The 19,015-nt window shown below is 35.6% G+C and overlaps 1 protein-coding gene and 1 long non-coding RNA gene across 8 annotated transcripts in view; one reads left to right on the top strand and one right to left on the bottom strand.

Moving 5' to 3' along the window:
- Positions 1–19,015, bottom strand: part of LOC101741040 (axoneme-associated protein mst101(2)) — a 187,960-nt gene that overhangs the window by 47,902 nt on the left and 121,043 nt on the right. For all 5 annotated transcript variants that reach the window (XM_038019223.2, XM_038019227.2, XM_038019224.2 and 2 more), the window contains one exon: positions 10,505–10,561. In XM_038019223.2, the coding sequence (XP_037875151.1) occupies positions 10,505–10,561 (57 nt within the window). The remainder of the gene's footprint in view (positions 1–10,504; positions 10,562–19,015) is intronic.
- Positions 17,759–19,015, top strand: part of LOC134201068 (uncharacterized) — a 37,643-nt gene continuing 36,386 nt past the window's right edge. For all 3 annotated transcript variants that reach the window (XR_009976233.1, XR_009976232.1, XR_009976231.1), the window contains exon 1: positions 17,759–17,897. This is a non-coding gene — a long non-coding RNA (uncharacterized LOC134201068). The remainder of the gene's footprint in view (positions 17,898–19,015) is intronic.

Genomic DNA, 19,015 nt, shown 5'->3' with positions numbered 1-19,015 from the left:
TATTGCATAAAGTCTATGGCCAAATTGAGAATACATTAAATATTGTTTGTCTTTGTTAATATTTGTCTAAAGTGTAGTCTTAGCGAAATCTAAGATTATAGAAGTATAATAAATAGTCTTTGACAATAGAACGATGATAATGTTCAAACTTATAATTTCAATTAATTATAGTCGAATTTCGATTACTGCGGGACCACTAGTTCTTATTAAAAACATTAGACAATATAAAACAGGATGTCCAACTTTCCATGAGTTTCTACGTAAATGAATTTAAACTATTAGCGTCGGTCACGGAATGCTTCGGTAACGTGAGGAGCATGTCGTCGCGCGACGGAAGACGGCTGTCTCAATCGTTTAGCCCGGACTTTAATTAATTAATAGTTTAGTGTGAACGCTTCGTTCAATACAAATTGATTATAGGTTTAAGAAAAATATTTAAGAACATCTGTGCAATAAAGCTTACTATAAAGTCAATGATTATTATCTAGAAGATTGCACAAAATGGGAATGAGTTGCTCGCTCCGGGCATTTCAATATTGTAATAATTGTTAAGTTATAATACTCATTGTAAAAATGAATATTAAAAAAATCTAATATTAAAAAAAAACTTATATTAAAAAAAAAAAATACATTTCCGCTGAGTTTCTTACCAATTCTTCTCAGGACGGAACGGAGGCTAGTTTTTGTGAATTGGCGGTAGTTCTTTTGACGTTCAACAAGTATGTACTTTCATTTATTTTGAATAAAAACTTTTTGATTTGATTTGATTTACATCTATAATATCACAGTTCTAACAAGTCTGAAATTTTGTAGCGACTTTTATACACCAGTATGTAACTCTAGAATTCAAGTGCAGGTAAGGTTAACAATGATTTTAGGGAATAGGAATATTTGGGCCATCGAATGGTTTAATCCAAATGAACTTCATCTTAAAGAATATTTCAAGTCACCCGAATATATCTATATTACTCTCATTGAAATCCCGAAAGCCGAGAACTGCTTGGTCTAATACCTACTTCAAGTAGTGGGCCCGGTTTGGTATTGAGATGTCTTCAAGAGACACACATTTGAACAGTAAGTATATTATTTTAGTTTAAATATACCATTGCATTAGTGCGACGATGCACGATGCACTTTTTTTTATTTTTTAGATGGTTGGACGAGCTCACAACCCACCTGGTGTTAAGTGGTTGTGGCGGTAGCCACCATGCAACGCAAGTTCTAAGGTCTCACTTTTTACAGTACAACGGCTGCCCCGCCTTTCAAACGCCCTTCAAAACGCATTATTGCTTCACGACTGAAACAGGCAGGGCGGTGGTACCTACCCGCGCGGACTCACAAGAGGTCCTACCACCAGTTATTACGCAAATTATAATTTTGCGGGTTTTTACGGGTTTTTACGGATTTTTACTACACGACGTTATTCCTTCACCGTGGTAAATCTTGAACAATTGTTAAGTACGTATTTCATTAGAAAAATTGGTACTTGCCGGCGGGATTCGAACCGGTGCATCGCTGATACGAATGCACCGGACGTCTTATCCTTTAGGCCACGACGACTTGTCATGTCTCGAGGTGGGTGACGGCATTCACGTTGTAGATGTCTATGGGCTCCGGTAACCACTTAACACCAGGTAGGTCGTGAGCTCGTCTACCCATATAAGCAATTAAAAAAAGAAAATCTATAATATTTAAACGTGTATATGAGTATGTTTGTCAGTCCCTGGTACCCACAGGGAATCCTAAATTGGTACTGGATGACCGTGTGTGATTAGTTCCCAGTTATTTATTTATTACTAGCTGAACCGGCAGACTTCATACTGCCTCAATCGAGAAATAAAAGACCAAAACTTTTGTATAAAATAAACTTAAAACAAACAAAAGGAATCCGTCCGACGGGGGACACATCAAAGGAAAAACAAAATTGTTATTTTTATTTAATTCCGATCATTTTCATATTTATCTACCTTTTAAACCTTCTGTGGACTTCCACAAATAATTCAAGACCAAAATTAACCAAATCGTTCTCGAGTATTAGCGAGACTGACGAACATCAATTCATTTTTATATAATACTAGCGACCCGCCCTCGCTTCGCTTCGGAAACATTAAAACACACATGAAACCAAGAAAATAAAATAAAAAAAAATTAAAAAAAAGTAGCCTATGTTCATCAGGGACAATGTCGGCTTCTAATGGAAAAATAATTTTTCAAATCGGTCCAGTAGTTTTGGAGCCTATTCGAAACAAACAAACAAACAAATCTTTCCTCTTTATAATATTATTAGTATATTAGTATATTAGTATATAGAAGTATAGATATAGATAAGAAGAATTTTACATCTACATCGAATTTAATTTCGCGATAATACTCAAAATGACGCCTGAGTGTGTACGGTGTTGCAGAGTAACTGCGAAAGTTGACCTCATGGAATTGACCCCGTATCTGCGTCGTTCATACTGCATTGTGCGTTTATAACTGACGATGTTACTAAGACGTTTGATGCATAGTCATCTGTGAACGGGGTTACGTTATTAAAATCTTATGACGATATCTTGAAGAGATTTAGACGACTAAATGGCAAGGATTTACCGTTTTTACAATTTAATTAACTGTGTACAATTACATACAATGTTACGGCATATGACCCCGTAGACCTCAACGCACGTTTTTTGTTTTTGTTTTAATGGCAGTGTCACATTGGACATTTTGCGATTTTGTTATTTTTTATTTCTTAGTTTGGTGGACGAGTTCACAGCCCACCTGGTGTTAAGTGGTTACTGGAGCCCGTAGACATCTACAACGTAAATGCTTGACAAATGAGTTCTTAAGTCTCAGTATAGTTACAACGCCTGCCCCACCCTTCAAACCGAAAAGCATTACTGCTTCACGGCAGAAATAGGCAGGGTGATGGTACCTACCCGTGCGGACTCACAAGAGATCCTACCACCAATATCACATCATATAATTTAACAAACGTACATATTCATTTGATATTTGCTTTTATAACTTTTTCGTCCAAACATCTATTCAATGACTTTTGGTCAATGCCTAAATAAATAAAAAGAAAATGAGAAGAACAATTATTTCATGACAAATATAAGATTTTTTCTTAGTACACTATTAATTGAAGACGAATTTCTCTTATCATGTTTAAGATACGAGCTACCATTTTGACTTGTCAATCAGGATCTAGCAACAAAGGATTTGTTTACCTACAATTATGATCAAGTAGTGACAGTAATAATAACTTGTTTCCACAGAGCCGGGTCACGTTCTGACATTGTTCAGGATGCACCATGCATCGACTTTCACAAGACACTACAATGTATGCACAAAGGAAATTGATATCGAATTTTCGAGGCTTTATTTATTTTATTTATTTATTACACTTCATGTAAAATTTACATTGGCGGACTTAGTGCCTAAGGCATTCTCTACCAGTCAACCAAAGGTAGTGCAGAGTCAATAGTGGTAGGTGCAATGAAATTTATATTAAGTTACAAACACGTACACAAAAAAGTATATATATACATATATACGCAATCACAGTCACATATACATACACATACATACAAACATACATACATATAATAGTTTATACAGTATTAAAAGGAATCCGTGCAAGGTGCAAATTAATCTGTGTTAACGCTCACCTGAGAATTTGCGTACGCATTCTTCGACGTAATAACTTTCACAGGCATGAGAAACACAAGCCCGTCGAAGAAGATTCTCCAAGAAGAAACGTTTTTTAACGAAGTATGGAAATATGTAAAGACTGCTTTGTTACACCCATGTGAAATTACAATATGCCTGTTTTTGGGCACGGCAGCCGAACCCCCGACGAGATTCCTGTGCCTAGGCGGTGCGCGAGTGGCTGAATATGTCAAAAGCCGTGGCCGAAGATGTTTTTTTTTCAATACATGGCGTATTCAAAAAATATAACCAACTGACAAATATTTTTTCTGTAATTGAATGAACCTATACCTGAATTTAGTTTTTATATTATAGCTAGCTGTCACCCATAGCTTTGCCTGCGTAGATAAGGAACAGTCTTAGTGGAGGTTCTCGTGGGAATGAGATCTCTTTTCGGTATTTTTGGGATAAAAGGTACCTTACCCTGAACTAAAATTATCACTTTAAAAAAACATTACAAAATGTTAAACCAACAAGTGATACGCACGCTGTCCAGTCTCACTCAACACACTGAACTTAAAAAGTTTTCGATCTCATTCACACTTGGATATAACGGGTCGACACTTAACCTAATACTCCACAAATAATCATGCCAAACTAAAATATAGTATAGAAAACGCAAAACGATTTTCACTTATGTGTGCGTTTGACCAATCAACGCCATTTTTGTGACAGCTACACGCACACTAATAAAATAGTGATACTACTTATGCTTTAAGGGCCAGTTACACTGAGCGGAAATGCTTAGTGGATAAAAAGATTACATTTTATCTTCATCCGATGTGCTAGTGACAGTTTCAACGGATGACTTAAGTGCATTCGTTTTTACGCTTGTGAGAGAGCTGTAAGAATTATGGCCGACTCTGGATCCGTGCAGGTATGAATAAAACATTATTATTTTATGAGATTTCGTGTTTTTATTTACAAATATGTACTTTATAATTTCAATTTGTACGACATTGTAGTGTTTGAACTAAACGAAAATCATATTACAGCTTTTCTAGCTGTGCGCTCCTGACTTTATTAAATACCTTTAGTATCAGAAATATATTTTTCGTTGTTTTTTTTTTGCAAAAATCCCGAGTTAAATATACGTTTTATATTATATTTAAACGATATATATCTATTTATTGTCTGCATATATTTTCTATAATAATGTATTCTCAATAGTACACCGCGATATGCGTACTAACTAACTATATTTTTATATTTTCCAGAATTTCATTAAATTAAACGGTTGTTTGGAAGAGATCGCTTTTAGCGATAAGACCGCCTATTGTACAAATCTATCTGCTTTTTGACTGTTTTTGAATGTAAATTGTGTTTTGGTGTACAATAAAGTGTTATTCTCTCTCTCTCTCTCTCTTAAGAATCAGGCAGTTGGCTAATAAAATTGAAGAGAGCGCAGAATTTTGTAATAACTAGTTGCCTGGCAATAATTTTGTACTAAAGCCACTGGAAATTCAATTGAGATACATAGTTGCTCGGGAATAAATCTGCACCAAGGCAATTCAATTTGTAATAGTTACTTGGGACTAGTTATGTAACAAAAGCGACCGGATATTTAACTTTACGTCTCAATGTGGATATTGGAATTCTCAATGCAGTATCTGTGGGCTTCGGCAACAAATATATTCAAAGTATTCCTTTCAGATAGCTGGACGGTATTAGCTTGTACATTATGTGAAAGACTTACATGTATACCGTGGGTATTTATATATTTGATATTTTTATCTGTACTTGAATTAGGAACTTCTACTTACATAGCACAGGATTGAAAGAACAGGTAAGGCGATATGTTGCTTGTGATTGGCGGATTGTAAATAATACGCACAATAAAAAAACTATTCTACTTAAAACTCAGCCGGAATTGGATTCAAAAAGTATAATTGAAGAAAGGGACTTTCTTGGTAATAATGGTTTAGAAATATCAGGTAATGTACTGAAGCCGGGAACCCAGAATTATTATTAGCCAAAAGTATATGGCGTAAAGATTGGAATGAGTCCACGACCAATGTTCAGAAGTAAAAAGACCTGCAGCTTTAAAATATCACATATTTCCTGTCCCAAATTCAGAGTTTCATTGACATCTTGAAAATTTCGACATCGATTTAAGATATGCTTTTCATCAACATAAATGAGCGTAATGAATATAATTTTGAAAAATAACTGTGTGTTATTTTTGAAAATGGTCATTTTTTTATTTCTCTTTAGTTGTGCTTCGAATTTCTTCTTCTACTTTTTTATGTCCAAATCCAAACGAACAGGCTCCATCCAATCTATTTCTGCCAGTAATTCCCCTCTGGTCCAGTTGATGGATAGGAAGACCACTATTACAACATAACTTTGATGTCCCGACACATTGTTGGTATGTCGTGTAATATCTAACAAGTTCCGGTAATAACTTAACCCTAGGTTATAAGGGGACGCGTCTGCTAATATACAACAATGCTTTTTAAGCATATTATAAAATTGTACAAAGGTGAGTTTAAATTTCTTGTAAGTAAAATACTAGAAAAATCTGATAAAAGTGAAACGGGCCACTTCCCTTTAATCGGTACATCTCTAGTGCCGTTCTTAAAACCGGTATTCGAGTACGGCACTGATCCGGTTCCGGGACGCATCTTTGACGCGTGTGCACTTCAAGAACCACATATCTATTTTACACGGCCTCGTTAATACCTACAAAAAAGTATGCCCGTGTAGGCGGTCATACTTTTTGCCGATGCTTGAATTGTCATAATCCAAGTCTGCCAAGAATTTGATTCCGTTTTGGAAAACAATACGACAGTCAAGAAAAATTTAAGTTAGCAGTTCCCAAAAAGGAGCCCTGAAAACGCAATCAGAATTCAAGTTGCACTTTTATTGTACATATTTTCTTCGATTTTCTCAGGAGTCGTAGACACAATTAAAAGTACTTTTAGGGTTTTAATAATCATTATTAGTATTACTAACTCCTCGAATGCTTTATGATTCTCGTGGTTACACACTAATTTATTTGTCAGCATTTTCAGACGATCATTAGCAGTGCCAAGATGCTGTCTACTGTTGAGGAATCTCTGCGAACCTCGTATGTAGAGGGAAGGACACGTCATAGCGTTTGGACAAAACTGTAGACTGGTCATTCCAGAGCCGGTTGGTGCGTCGTAAAAAGATAAGATTAAATTCAGTATTTTCTAAAATCAGTCGTTTTTTTTCTATTCCATAGAGAGGTGAACGAACACATGACGTGTCTTGATTGGCTACCGGGGCCCATGGATATCACGAAGTTAACGTCACCATACATCTCCAGGCGAGGTCTCAATACAAAATAGTAATAGAATAGGAACAAATAAGTATTTTAGTTGATCGAAGTTTCATGCGAACTGTTATGGAGTCCCTCTCCGAGATAGTTTTACAAAAAAATAAATTGTATTGGATTAAAATAAAGATTATTGATATATAATTATATTACAAAGAGGAGGGGCCCTTAAGCAACCGATCGACGTGAGAGCTGAGAATAGACTACGTGAAACGCGGGCTATTTGTGACTTTTTTTTTATTTATTGCTTAGATGGGTGGACGAGCTCACAGCCCACCTGATTTTAAGTGGTTACTGGAGCCCACGGACATCTAAAACGTAAATGCGCCACCCTTGAGATATAAGTTCTAAGATCTCAATATAGTTACAACGGCTACCTCACCCGAAACGCATTACTGCTTCACGGCAGAAATAGGCAGGGCGGTGGTACCTACCCGCGCGGACTCACAAGAGGTCCTACCACCAGTAAAATGAAACTTAACTTAACTCATGAAACTGCTGACAAGGCATAGATACCGAAATGTATGACCCAGGGTTGTGTCATCCACTTAGGGTTCAGTACACGGCTATAACAGAACGATTGTACTTGTCACACTGCCTATCTCGGTAAAAAGCACTCGTGCGATTGATTAGATAATTAGCTTTAAAATTCGTTAAAGCATCGACATAATCCTTCGAACTGTAATCGCGTGTCCCTCATACGATTATATAACTAGATAAACTTACGTAATTCATAAAACTATTGTAATTTGTTGAAACGCATCACACATATCATTACTGCATTAGACGAAGCAAAGTCATTGAACTGTGTAATAATTGCTTAAATAATTATTGTCTTCTATATTTTTTTTTCTTTTCAATATTGCTATCGCCTTAATGCGAGAGTATTGTTGCCAGTATCCAGTATCTAATTTATATATTCTTTAATTACGAAACGTAGTTAATTGATGTTGATATATATGAAACAGTAATCAGATATATTCACATTGAAACTTGAGGTCTGTCTCAACTCTAAATAGTAATTAAAAGATTTTTGTGGGGGTGCGATTTTTATGACTTTATTCCTTCATCATAGAAGTCATTCGTGAATATGAGTTAAATTTGTATTAAAAAATTGATAAAAGATTTCGGCCGAATGTCGGCTAACTATGAGCCCCATTAACTATGTTTCATTTTGCCATAATTATACACAAGCACACATACCGAACTGTTACCATTATTAAATAATTAAAACTGTTGAAACATTAAATAAATAAAAAAAGACACGATTTCGCTCCATACTTTCCCGCCAAAACGTTGTATGGTGACTTATTGTGACAAAGAGTAACGCGATTAAAGTCCAATGTCGAAATGGTTCGAACATCGAACCATTTCAAATTTACTAAAAAAAATCTTACAAAACAAAATTCCAAATTTACAAAATGAGACATTTTGCCAACTAACACAATTAAACATTTACAATATTTCAAAGATTTGATGCGATTAAAATATTTGTTTTTTTGTTCAACTGCGTAGGGCAGTGTTAGCAATATTGAAATGGTACAGTAGCAATAGCAATGTTTATGCAACTGCTGATTCAACGGTAAAAGCCAATAATACTTTTCTACGTCGTTTTATCACGTAAAATAACATGTTACGTAATGTTTCATTACATACAAACGAACTAAATCATGAACACCATTAATCGTAACATTGCTCGCGACAAATAGATATTATCTATGAAAATTTATGCACCACTCATAACGAATAGACTTTTGTTCGACATGTACCTAGCTCGATAAATTTCGCGGCACAGATTACACTACAACGGTATAGATTACGTAAATTCTTTTATATTGATCAAATTCAATTCAATATAAAAATTTAATTGAATTGTATCAGAAGTGTTGAATTCTATAGGTTTATTGTACGTGCGGGAAAATTTCATGTACTGTAAGAATTAAATAACATTGGTATGTTGATTTCGACATAGTTATGAAGTTAAGAACCGTCGATTAGATAAGATGGAATTCAATTTAAGTAAAGTTCATTGCTATTCATTAATTTCGTAAGACGATTTTTAAGATTTAATTAAACTTTTTATAGGCGCTATATTATCCTTTTTTAAGAAACTACACGACCCACTTCGTGTTCCGCTAAGCTGGCGGAACTCATAATCCCAATTTGTCACTATCACTCGATACGATAATATTAGGCTTTTTAGATTTTTTCGGCTTTGGAATGAACTTCCCTCCACGGTGTTTTCCGAGCGCTATGACATGTCCTTCTTCAAACGAGGCTTGCGGAGAGTACTTAATGGTAGGCAGCGGCTTGGCTTTGCCCTTGGCATTGCCGACGTCCATGAGCGACGGTGACCACTTACCATCAGGTGGGCCGTATGCTCGTCTGCCTACAAAGGCAATAAAAAAAATATAGATGTTCCACAGAACCCACAAAGTGAATCCCGCCGTCTACCTTGACACAAAATATCGCATCCTCAACTACTATGTACAACGGCTATTCAAACCGGAACACAAGATTACTTCGCATCCTCTCATCTGCATCGTTACCGTGGCGTGCGTGGTCTTTCTTCACTTAAGAATCCTAACCTCTCTTGTTCCGCTCTTTGCCATCTCATCGTTCTAATGCTTCTCTAGACTCACTTAAAATAAATTTAAGATCCGTGATCCACACCGAGCTGTAGACCAACTACATTTGATTTTTATTGAACGTTAATTTCCCTCTTTTTATTTTTATTGTTGATTGTTTTTTTTGTAACTTTTTATATGCAGTTTTTTCTTTTTTTTGTTTTCTTTATCTTAGTTTTAATATTAGTTAACGACATTTTTATCTTAAGCACAAACGCTCTTAAGCAAGATAGATGGGTTCACACCCAAAATGGGTGGGTGAATTCTATAATGTATTATTTTATGTAAACAAGTTCAATGTTTATGTGTGCAGATTTTATCCAGTTGTGTGAACCTAATAAAAAAAATCCTGTGAGCTCTACAATTTTATCTAAATCTCATTTCGTTTTAAAACATCGACAGTTCAATTATTTCGTTCTCAAAAATAGTTGTCATTATCGTTGAAGTACGAATCGAAGTAGGTGAATCGAGGAGGCGCCGGCGAAACCGGTCGATAGATGCATTTAAAACTATTTCAATTGAATTCGCTGTAGTCACAGCTGATGGAACCTGTATTCTAGTAGGCAGGTGCATTCAAACCGCAATTCATTAGACAGCTGTCATTTTTTTTAAATGTCAAAATTAAATATCATCATGGCCGCCGCAGTCACATTTTGCTATTTTTCATGTTTATGAACAAGAAACTAGTTCTACGATTATCACAAATAAGTAGCTTATTAGTTCACGCGCTAGAAACTTCAAATTGTCTCAAACTCTATTATTGTAACTGATAATCTAAAAACTATACTCTTGCAATGAATTGATTCAGTTGTGTGTATCACTCCCTCAAATGCTCGTTAGTGAAAAAATATATAAACAACAAAAAAAAGTATTTTTTTACCTGATCAACACGCAGTTTCCTGGTGAATTCATTGGCTCCGCACTCCATTCTCTGCGCCTATAACAAAGATATACAATCTTTAATTATGAGCACATTGTAAGGAATTGTTTGAGATGATCCCACCATCTCGTTTTTACTATCGCACCGCCCCCTACCAGAGTAGAGTTCATCCATACTGCCTGGAGCCACTGCCTTCATCCACAGTGCGTTTCCAGAGATATTCCAGAGAGATAGATGGAATGAGCTCCACTCCACGGTGTTTCCTAAACGCTATGACTTGTCCTTCTTCAAACGAGGCTTGTGGAGAGTACTCAACGGTAGGCAGCGGCTTGGCTCTGCCCCTGGATTTGGTGAAGTCCATGGGCGACGGTAACTACTCACCGTCAGATGGGATGAGATAGAAAAAAACATTTATTTGATTAGCATTTTTTCAAAGAGTTGGTTCTTAATTTTAAAATAAGCAATTTCAGTGGAATATATTGCATTTCGAAGTATAGTATAGTGGTCATAAATTTGATTTAGTTCAAGAAAAGATCGGTTTACGGGCCAGTGAACGGTACTAGACGAATTCCGCGATCATTGATATCCAAGGTCTGAGTTTATTCTCAGTAATCATCGTGTTCCGAGATGATCTATGACGATGAGCAATATCTATAGTCTCTTTTTAGTTAGCATAAATTTGTCAAATTATCAATTTTAGTGTTAAGCGTATGAAAGGCAAGTATATCCTGTCTTTCGCATAAGGAGATTCTATCTAAAATTTATTTTTATTCCATTTTAACTGGAATGTGGTTGTTTTTTAGTATCATTTTTCATAATTATTGAACCTTACTTATTCTTGCTTATTGCAATTTACAAAGGTTTTATTTGATAGTATTTTAATTCTCAGCGAATTATGAAAATGGGCACTTTCCTAAAATATGACCATTTAAATTTTATATACCGCCTTTGTGAAATAAGAAGATGGTACGTGCCGTGGTTTGGTAAGTTTATATGCAGAGCTACACCAAAAATTCCTTCAATGTTCTTGGTAACACAAAAATACCATATTTATGAAGTACCCTTACAATTACCAGTACCATAACTTTTAGATAAGAAAATACCAAACAGTATATAAACCATTGTATTGTTTGGTCTATAGTTATCGGAATAAGAATCAGGCGGGAATCGTGACTGGGTCGTAACGTAGCTGAGAACGTTCCGAAGTACCAAATTACTAAGTCTCGCTTGGTTTTGAAGTTTTGTCCACGCCGCGAAGCCGTCAGTCGGTCCAGTACAATTGTTTTGTCTTAAACACAACTTTCGCCGTGTCATTAACAATGTCGAAAAAGAGGACAACGACCGTGAGAATTAATGATTATAAGATTTATTGTGATTAAGTTTTTTTTTTTTCGGTAGCAATTTTGTTTGGTGCATTTTTGGCTAAACCTAATTGCTCTGATTTTCTTACTAGCTAAGTTTCGCGATTGTCGCCCGTGACAACGTTGTCAGATTTTCTTTACTTTTCTCTAATCACTGATAATAATACTTATTATGATCCGGCACGAGTTGGTACTACCATTTTGTCTATTTTTGAGGCGATAGGCTCGTGCAGTCCAGTTTGAGGTGAGAAACAATACAATTGAGACTATATACCTATATGGCCACCGGGCCACCGTAATCCTTCCTCCCTATATATATTAGAAAAACTCTGCTTTTGCTATGGAGCGGTTTTCTCCGAACTGGTGTATTCAATTTTAATTGTATATGTTTTAGAACAGACTCTAAATGTGTAAGCACATAAAATTACCAAGATTAATAGATTATGCTTGGTTTGTTCTCGTTTTGTGTTTAAATAACATTTTTATTTCATATCAAACTCATATAGATTGCCATGCAATTGTTCTCTCCAATTCGAGCGATGCGCAACTTGCGATTTTCGTGTAGAAGATATCCTGTATTATTTCGCGTCTCTCTCTAGTGCATTATTATATCTCAGAAATCTGTTATTGCCAATGTTTGCGGACTTGCAACCTATTTTATACCAATTTTTTTAATTAATTACGTACTCAACAAATGTTCACAATTGACTTCCACGGTGAAGGAATAACATCGTGTAATAAAAGTGAAACCCGCAATTATAATTTGCGTAATTACTGGTGGTAGGACCTCTTGTGAGTCCGCGCAGGTAGGTACCACGGCCCTGCTTATTTCTGCCGTGAAGCAGTAATGCGTTTCGGTTTGAAGGGTGGGGCAGCCGTTGTAACTATATTGAGATCTTAGGACTGATATCTCAAGGTGGGTGGCGCATTTAGCAGTCGTCGTGGCCTAAAGGATAAGACGTCCGGTGCATCCGTATCGAGCGATGCACTGGTGTTCGAACCTCGCTGGCGGGTACCAATTTTTCTAATGAAATACGTACTCAACAAATGTTCACAATTGACTTCCACGGTAAAGGAATAACATCGTGCAATAAAAATCAAACCCGCAAAATTATAATTTGCGTAATTACTGGTGGTAGGACCTCTTGTGAGTCCGCACGGGTAGGTACCACCGCCCCGCCTATTTCTGCCGTGAAGCAGTAATGCGTTTCGGTTTGAAGGGTGGGGCAGCCGTTGTGACTATACTGAGACCGTAGAACTATATCTCAAGGTGTGTGACGCATTTACGTTGTAGATGTATATGGGCTCCAGTAACCACTTAACACCAGGTAGGCTGTGAGCTCGTCCACACATCTAAGCAATAAAAATAAAAAAAAAATATTTACGGTGTAGATGTCCATCGGCTCCAGTAACCACTTAACACCAGGTGGGCTGTGAGCTCGTCCACCCATCAAAGCAACACAAAAAAAACCAAGATATCGGTGATGATTTGGATACAGAGACCAATGCCTAACGACATATTTTACACAAAACTCCTAATCTGAGAAAGTATAATTCAACGATATGCTTTCTGGCTACAAAAGTTAGTGGCATGAATAAATTTCGCTGTAATTTTGTACATAAACCGCAATGGTGTCATTTTAATTTGGAAATTGAATTATAGTTATACAATAAACTTTTGTGTCGGCTGGTGGTCGTAAATAGTGCGTAACAAGACCAATGTAAACCAGAGCTTAGGCTAGAATAAGTTGTAGTTGTATATAGACAAACGAGAGGCCACACGCTATCAATGTTAAAAAACTATGGATATTATGACAGCCAGAACCCAATAAATAGCGGTTTTCGGTTTTAATCTATGACAGTATCTTAAACTTTTATTTTTTAATTAAAGCAAACTTTGTGTATGTAATTTTTGTTTATTAATTTGTTACCTTTTCGCGGTAAGGCATTTATAGAACTGATTTTTGGGTAAAAATTAATTCATTAGTTAAAGTAACCAACTCACTGATCAGACATTTCGTAAAATGCATAATTAATATGTTAAAAATTGATTCATTGTCCCTAACCACTAGGCACGTCCACACAATTTAAACTTGATAGATACTTTTCGTTATTCCATTTTCATTTCTGTTGGTGAACAGACAAACATTGACGTTTTATGTTTTATGCGTCGAATGTCTCAAAAGCATATTGCACCTTTAGAATTGAAGTGTCTTAATCCAAAATTCTTGTTAAACGCCAAAAATGTAATTTTATTGAAGAATTGTACTTTTTCAGTTTCAATTTTAATATTTTAATCCTTAAAGCGCATACCTTAAACTTTGCGTATAAAGATTTAAAAGAAACGGAAAGTGAACTTTGTCGTTTTCTAAACTAAAATTTAAATGTAGTTCTTTAATTAAAAAAATAATTTTATAAACTGATAGAATGCATGGTTATAAGTCGTCCAAAATACAAAACTCATTGTCTTAATTTTTTTTAGTTAAGCCCCTTCAATTCCAAAAGTGCGAATTATGTAACTCGAAGTACAAGTTTACTGGTGGTAGGATCTCTTGTGAGTCCGGACGGGTAGGTACCATCACCCCGCCTATTTCTGCCGTGAAGCAGTAACACGTTTCAGTTTGAAGGGCGTGGCAGCCGTTGTAACTATACTTGAGACCTTAGAACTTATATCTCGAGTTGGGTGGCGCATTTACGTTGTAGATGTCTATGGGCTTCAGTAACCACTGAAGTTAGCTGTGAGCTCGTCTACAAATCTAAGCAATAAAAATAAAAAAGTACTAGCGTGAATAGAATTATTTAAAATCGAACCACGAGCTATTGGAAAGTAACAATTAAAAAAAAATGCTGTTCTAACACGCAACAAATAAAATGTTTCGTAACTAATTCGTTTACGTTGAAGTAACACTTCGCATTAAACGGTCGTTGCAAGGTTCGAGCCTAAACACGGAAACGCACTATCAATAATCGTTCGATTACGTAAGGTTTTAATTCGTTTGATGCGCAGACGCGTGCCGGACGATCTACAGTTATGTGGTGAGTTAAGGTTCAAAATTGAAAATGAGTGAATAGGTTTCGATTTGGTTTTAAATAAGTTCGAACCACGGAACGGTTTATATCCGAGTCTTCGGGTTTTTTTTTATTTGGAACGAAGTTCCTTACGGCAGGCTTGGAGGAGATAGGGATTTTGCTGCGCGACCGAACTGAAAAAAATGTGATAGTAAAACCGTAAGAAAAAGTCCGTGGAATAAGGCCTTGTTTTCCGCACAGCGATATTTCACCGCGCGATTTTTTTCTCGTAATTCTTTTTTTTTTTTATATGGATCTTCGTTCCTATCCGGTGTCCCACGACACCACACATCTTTTTTATGTTTGAAGAACAACTGGTGGTCTGGAGGCCTTTCCAGTTTCACCAGGACAGGTGGGCGAGCAAACGCATAGACAGGAGGCGTGGGATTTGCTAACAGCTGCCCGAGCGTCTACGAAGAAGACCTCAACAACTCAAGAACAATTGTTTCGCGAATGAATCTATTACCGGATCGGAATCGCGACCTGCTGAGAAGATCCGGCGAGTAACTTAAGATGCTGATGCATGGGTTAGGTTGCACGTCGACCTCTTTATCGAGTTCGACGAGTACGGTTACCGGGGTCCCTAAGCCTGCTCCTAGTGTTAGAGCTGAAAGCGTCTCTTGAGGATATACAAAGTCACCGTAGTCTATGGGATATCGTGCTGTGGGATCATAGCTGATGTTAATCCCGCAATTAGATACCAATATTTTTTTTGAAATAGCGACAAAAACGTCCTTCCGTGTGATTTCCACAACATAGGAATGAAATTTTGTAATTAAAGCAAAGGTTACATTATTATTATTTTAGAGTATAAGGCCCACAATCAAAATGACACAGCAAAGTCCCTGCCTACAGCTGCAAAATCTCGGCAAACCTTGTTTGTTAACTACAGAGCCGGATGGTACGTGGCGTAAAGTATCTCGCACTGTTGATGAACATAGCGGTTTCAAATAGTATCTATGAATAAACTCTGCTCCGATGGCGAGAGATGCGATGGTAAAAATGAGGTGGAGGGATCATCTCGAACAATTCCCCTGAGCACTACCCAAGGAACATACGGAATAAAACACAAATAGAACAGAAGTCCCTCCCCCTCCGTAGACCCAGAGGTTTCAAACGATCTGCAAGAACGGGATTATCAACAATCCGAACGACCCTTTTCTGTATAAAAAAGTTAAATTGAACTATTTCTTATTACATTATAATATTAAAATAAAGTAATTGGATAATACAAACATTCGGATCATTTAATATTTTACGATACATTTTTATGTAATAACATATTTCATTCGGTTTTAGTGCTTATTAACTTTGAAATTGACATCTGAATCAACGAATTGAAGGTTAATAAGACAATCATTTTAAATTTCACACGTTCACAATTAGTAATACCGAAATGTATTTATTTATTTTTATTTATTTATTTATTTATACTTTATGCACAAAACAAAACTTGTACACAGGCGGACTTAATGCCATGGGCATTCTCTTCCAGTCGACCATAGGGTGGTGCAGAGATAATGCATGGTAGGTGCATTGACAAAAGAATAACAAACAACAACAAAACAAAAAAAAGAACAAACTCAAAACAAAAATCTTCCTTAAAATTTAGTGCTAATGTAAAAAACGAACAATTGATTTCATTATTACAAACAACAATAACAAGGATAATATTAATTAAGCTAGAAGAGCCGTGATGGGCCTGCCTATTTCTGCCGCGAAGTAATCCTAGGTTCCGTTATGAGCATCTCAATTTCAATGGCTGTTTCAATTCGATTCCAATTCGAAACATTAGGAATCCGACAAGAATTTTTCAGGGAGTGTTGCGATATTCGCCTTAGTAGCATTTAGATTACGATAAGTAGGTATATCCACGATGAATTAGTTCTAATTATAGTTCTAAAACAAAGCAAAAAAATGGCAGCGAATAAAAATATACCATGTTATTTTTTCTGTTATATACATTGTTTTATTTCATTTAATTTACGCATATAAGGAATTCAAACTTATCTAACCACCGAAAAGATAGAAGACAACACCACAATAAGATACCGTCTGCGCGAAGCTGAAATAGCCCCTGAGGCTATCAGGTAGTGAAAAAAATAAAGTACCAATGCTCAAAAAAGGAGTCATGATAATGGTCTGTGTGTATGCTAGTGATTGTGCTAGTGCTTGTGTGTGTGTAACAAAAAAACATCCTTATTTTTATTAAATGAATAAAACTACAATAAGACATATTCAGCAAGCGATTATTAATTTTGTAACAAGAACAAAAATCAATGTGTTTTATACAAGACCTTAGAACTTATATCTCTAGGTGGGTGGCGGCATTTACGTTCTAGATGTCTATGGGCTCCAGTAACCACTTAGCACCAGGTAGTCCACAAATTTAAGTAATAAAAAAAAACTTAACCCAGCGATTGGTGTACCTAATGTAAATTAAAGTTTTCGTATATAAAACGACGTAATAATGAAAAGTGGATTACGTAAGGATGAAAGCTGGCCACACCTCCAGGCGTGGAGTTCGACGAAAGGCGAGGTCGACAGGGAAACTAAAAAAAATACCACTAGTTCATTTGTTACATACCAATGAAGGTTGCTTTAAAATACGTGTGGTGTTACTTTACATGCGTAAGGAGATATATGTACATACATATATCTAAGCATGTATCGTCGCAGCAATCTTTTTATTTGCACATTTTAAAAATTCGCGCCATATGCAGACGACTTGAAGTCTGTCAAGTGACACCCGCAAATCCTATCGGACCTCTCACAACAAAATTAAAAATCTTCGGTGACGTTGCCATGGTGACGAAGTCGTTAAAAAAAAAGAACAATCAATGAATTGTTGAGAACCAGAAAATATTTTACTTCTATTTTATGCAAGAAAGGTGTGATGACGTGCTAAACAAACGTATCTTGTGGAGTACCTAAATCACATCAGGCCGTGGGAGCAGATCGAGGTGAGTGCCACTTGTTTAACTGGCGTGTTTTGAATGTGCTATATTGTAAAATAAATAATAGTTTAAAAAAACTAACAAAATACGCTTTTATAGAAAATCCAACTAAAAAATAGAAAATAAATTTTAATTAATCTGAATAAAAAATACTGTAACAAAAATTATTTTATTGTAAAAAAAGTTTAAAAAAATTAAACTATTATTAATTTTCATATTTTAGTTGAATTTCAATTCCTTCAATTTTTTTTTCAATTTTGTTTTAATATTGAATTGTCATTGGTCCTTAATAAGTATACCAAATTTCGAGTTAATCCGACGCTAATAAAAGCGTATTAAAAACAAAATAGCTTTTTTCCCTTATGTGCTGATCGTACAAAGTAAAACCACTATTACGGTATAATGTGATGTTTAATTTAAAAAAAAATTGTCAATATAATATATCTGATGTTTAGATTTATTTAAGATTCTTGAGCACTCGTAACTAAATGTCACAGGACGTAAAATTGAAAGAGAATCGTAGAATTGTCGCGTCGCCATATAAAAAAAAACTAAAATATTAAATGTGTTACTAATAAGGACTAATTATCACATAAATAGATTTAAAAACATATTAATAACAAAATAACGTTTTCACTCTTCGTAATCTATTTTCAGATATTCCATATGCTCAAATATGGATAGAGTTCATCTTAGTTACAACAAATATGAATTTTAACTAAATCAAATAAGATCTTAAGTTACACATTAATAATTTATTTTTTCCATTAAACTCCCCATATTAGCGCATCCTTCATTACGATCATGCTTGGCGAATCTTAAAGCCTAATTCATAGGCCGAACTCAACTGTATTCAAAATAAGTATTTATTTACTTTTTTTCCTCATTTTACCTCATTCGTGTTAGCTGTCGAACGAAAGAATCCCGAAAATAGCATATTGCGTGTGTAATTAAATTACTTCCACACGTACGAATAACATTCGCCATAATATGCTTTTAACAAAATGAAAATTCACAAATTCATTCATCGATTACATCAATCCGCTACGGATATTAAATATTGATGCTTTCATTTAAATTATTATTGATGTCTTCCGCGGTCCGACGTAAGAACTCGCACGTAC

The sequence above is a fragment of the Bombyx mori genome, chromosome 23 (genome assembly GCF_030269925.1).
Source record: "Bombyx mori chromosome 23, ASM3026992v2".
Lineage (NCBI taxonomy): Eukaryota > Metazoa > Arthropoda > Insecta > Lepidoptera > Bombycidae > Bombyx > Bombyx mori.
The sequence above is the reverse complement of the archived record's forward strand: the minus strand, read 5'-3'. Positions and strand labels throughout refer to the sequence as shown.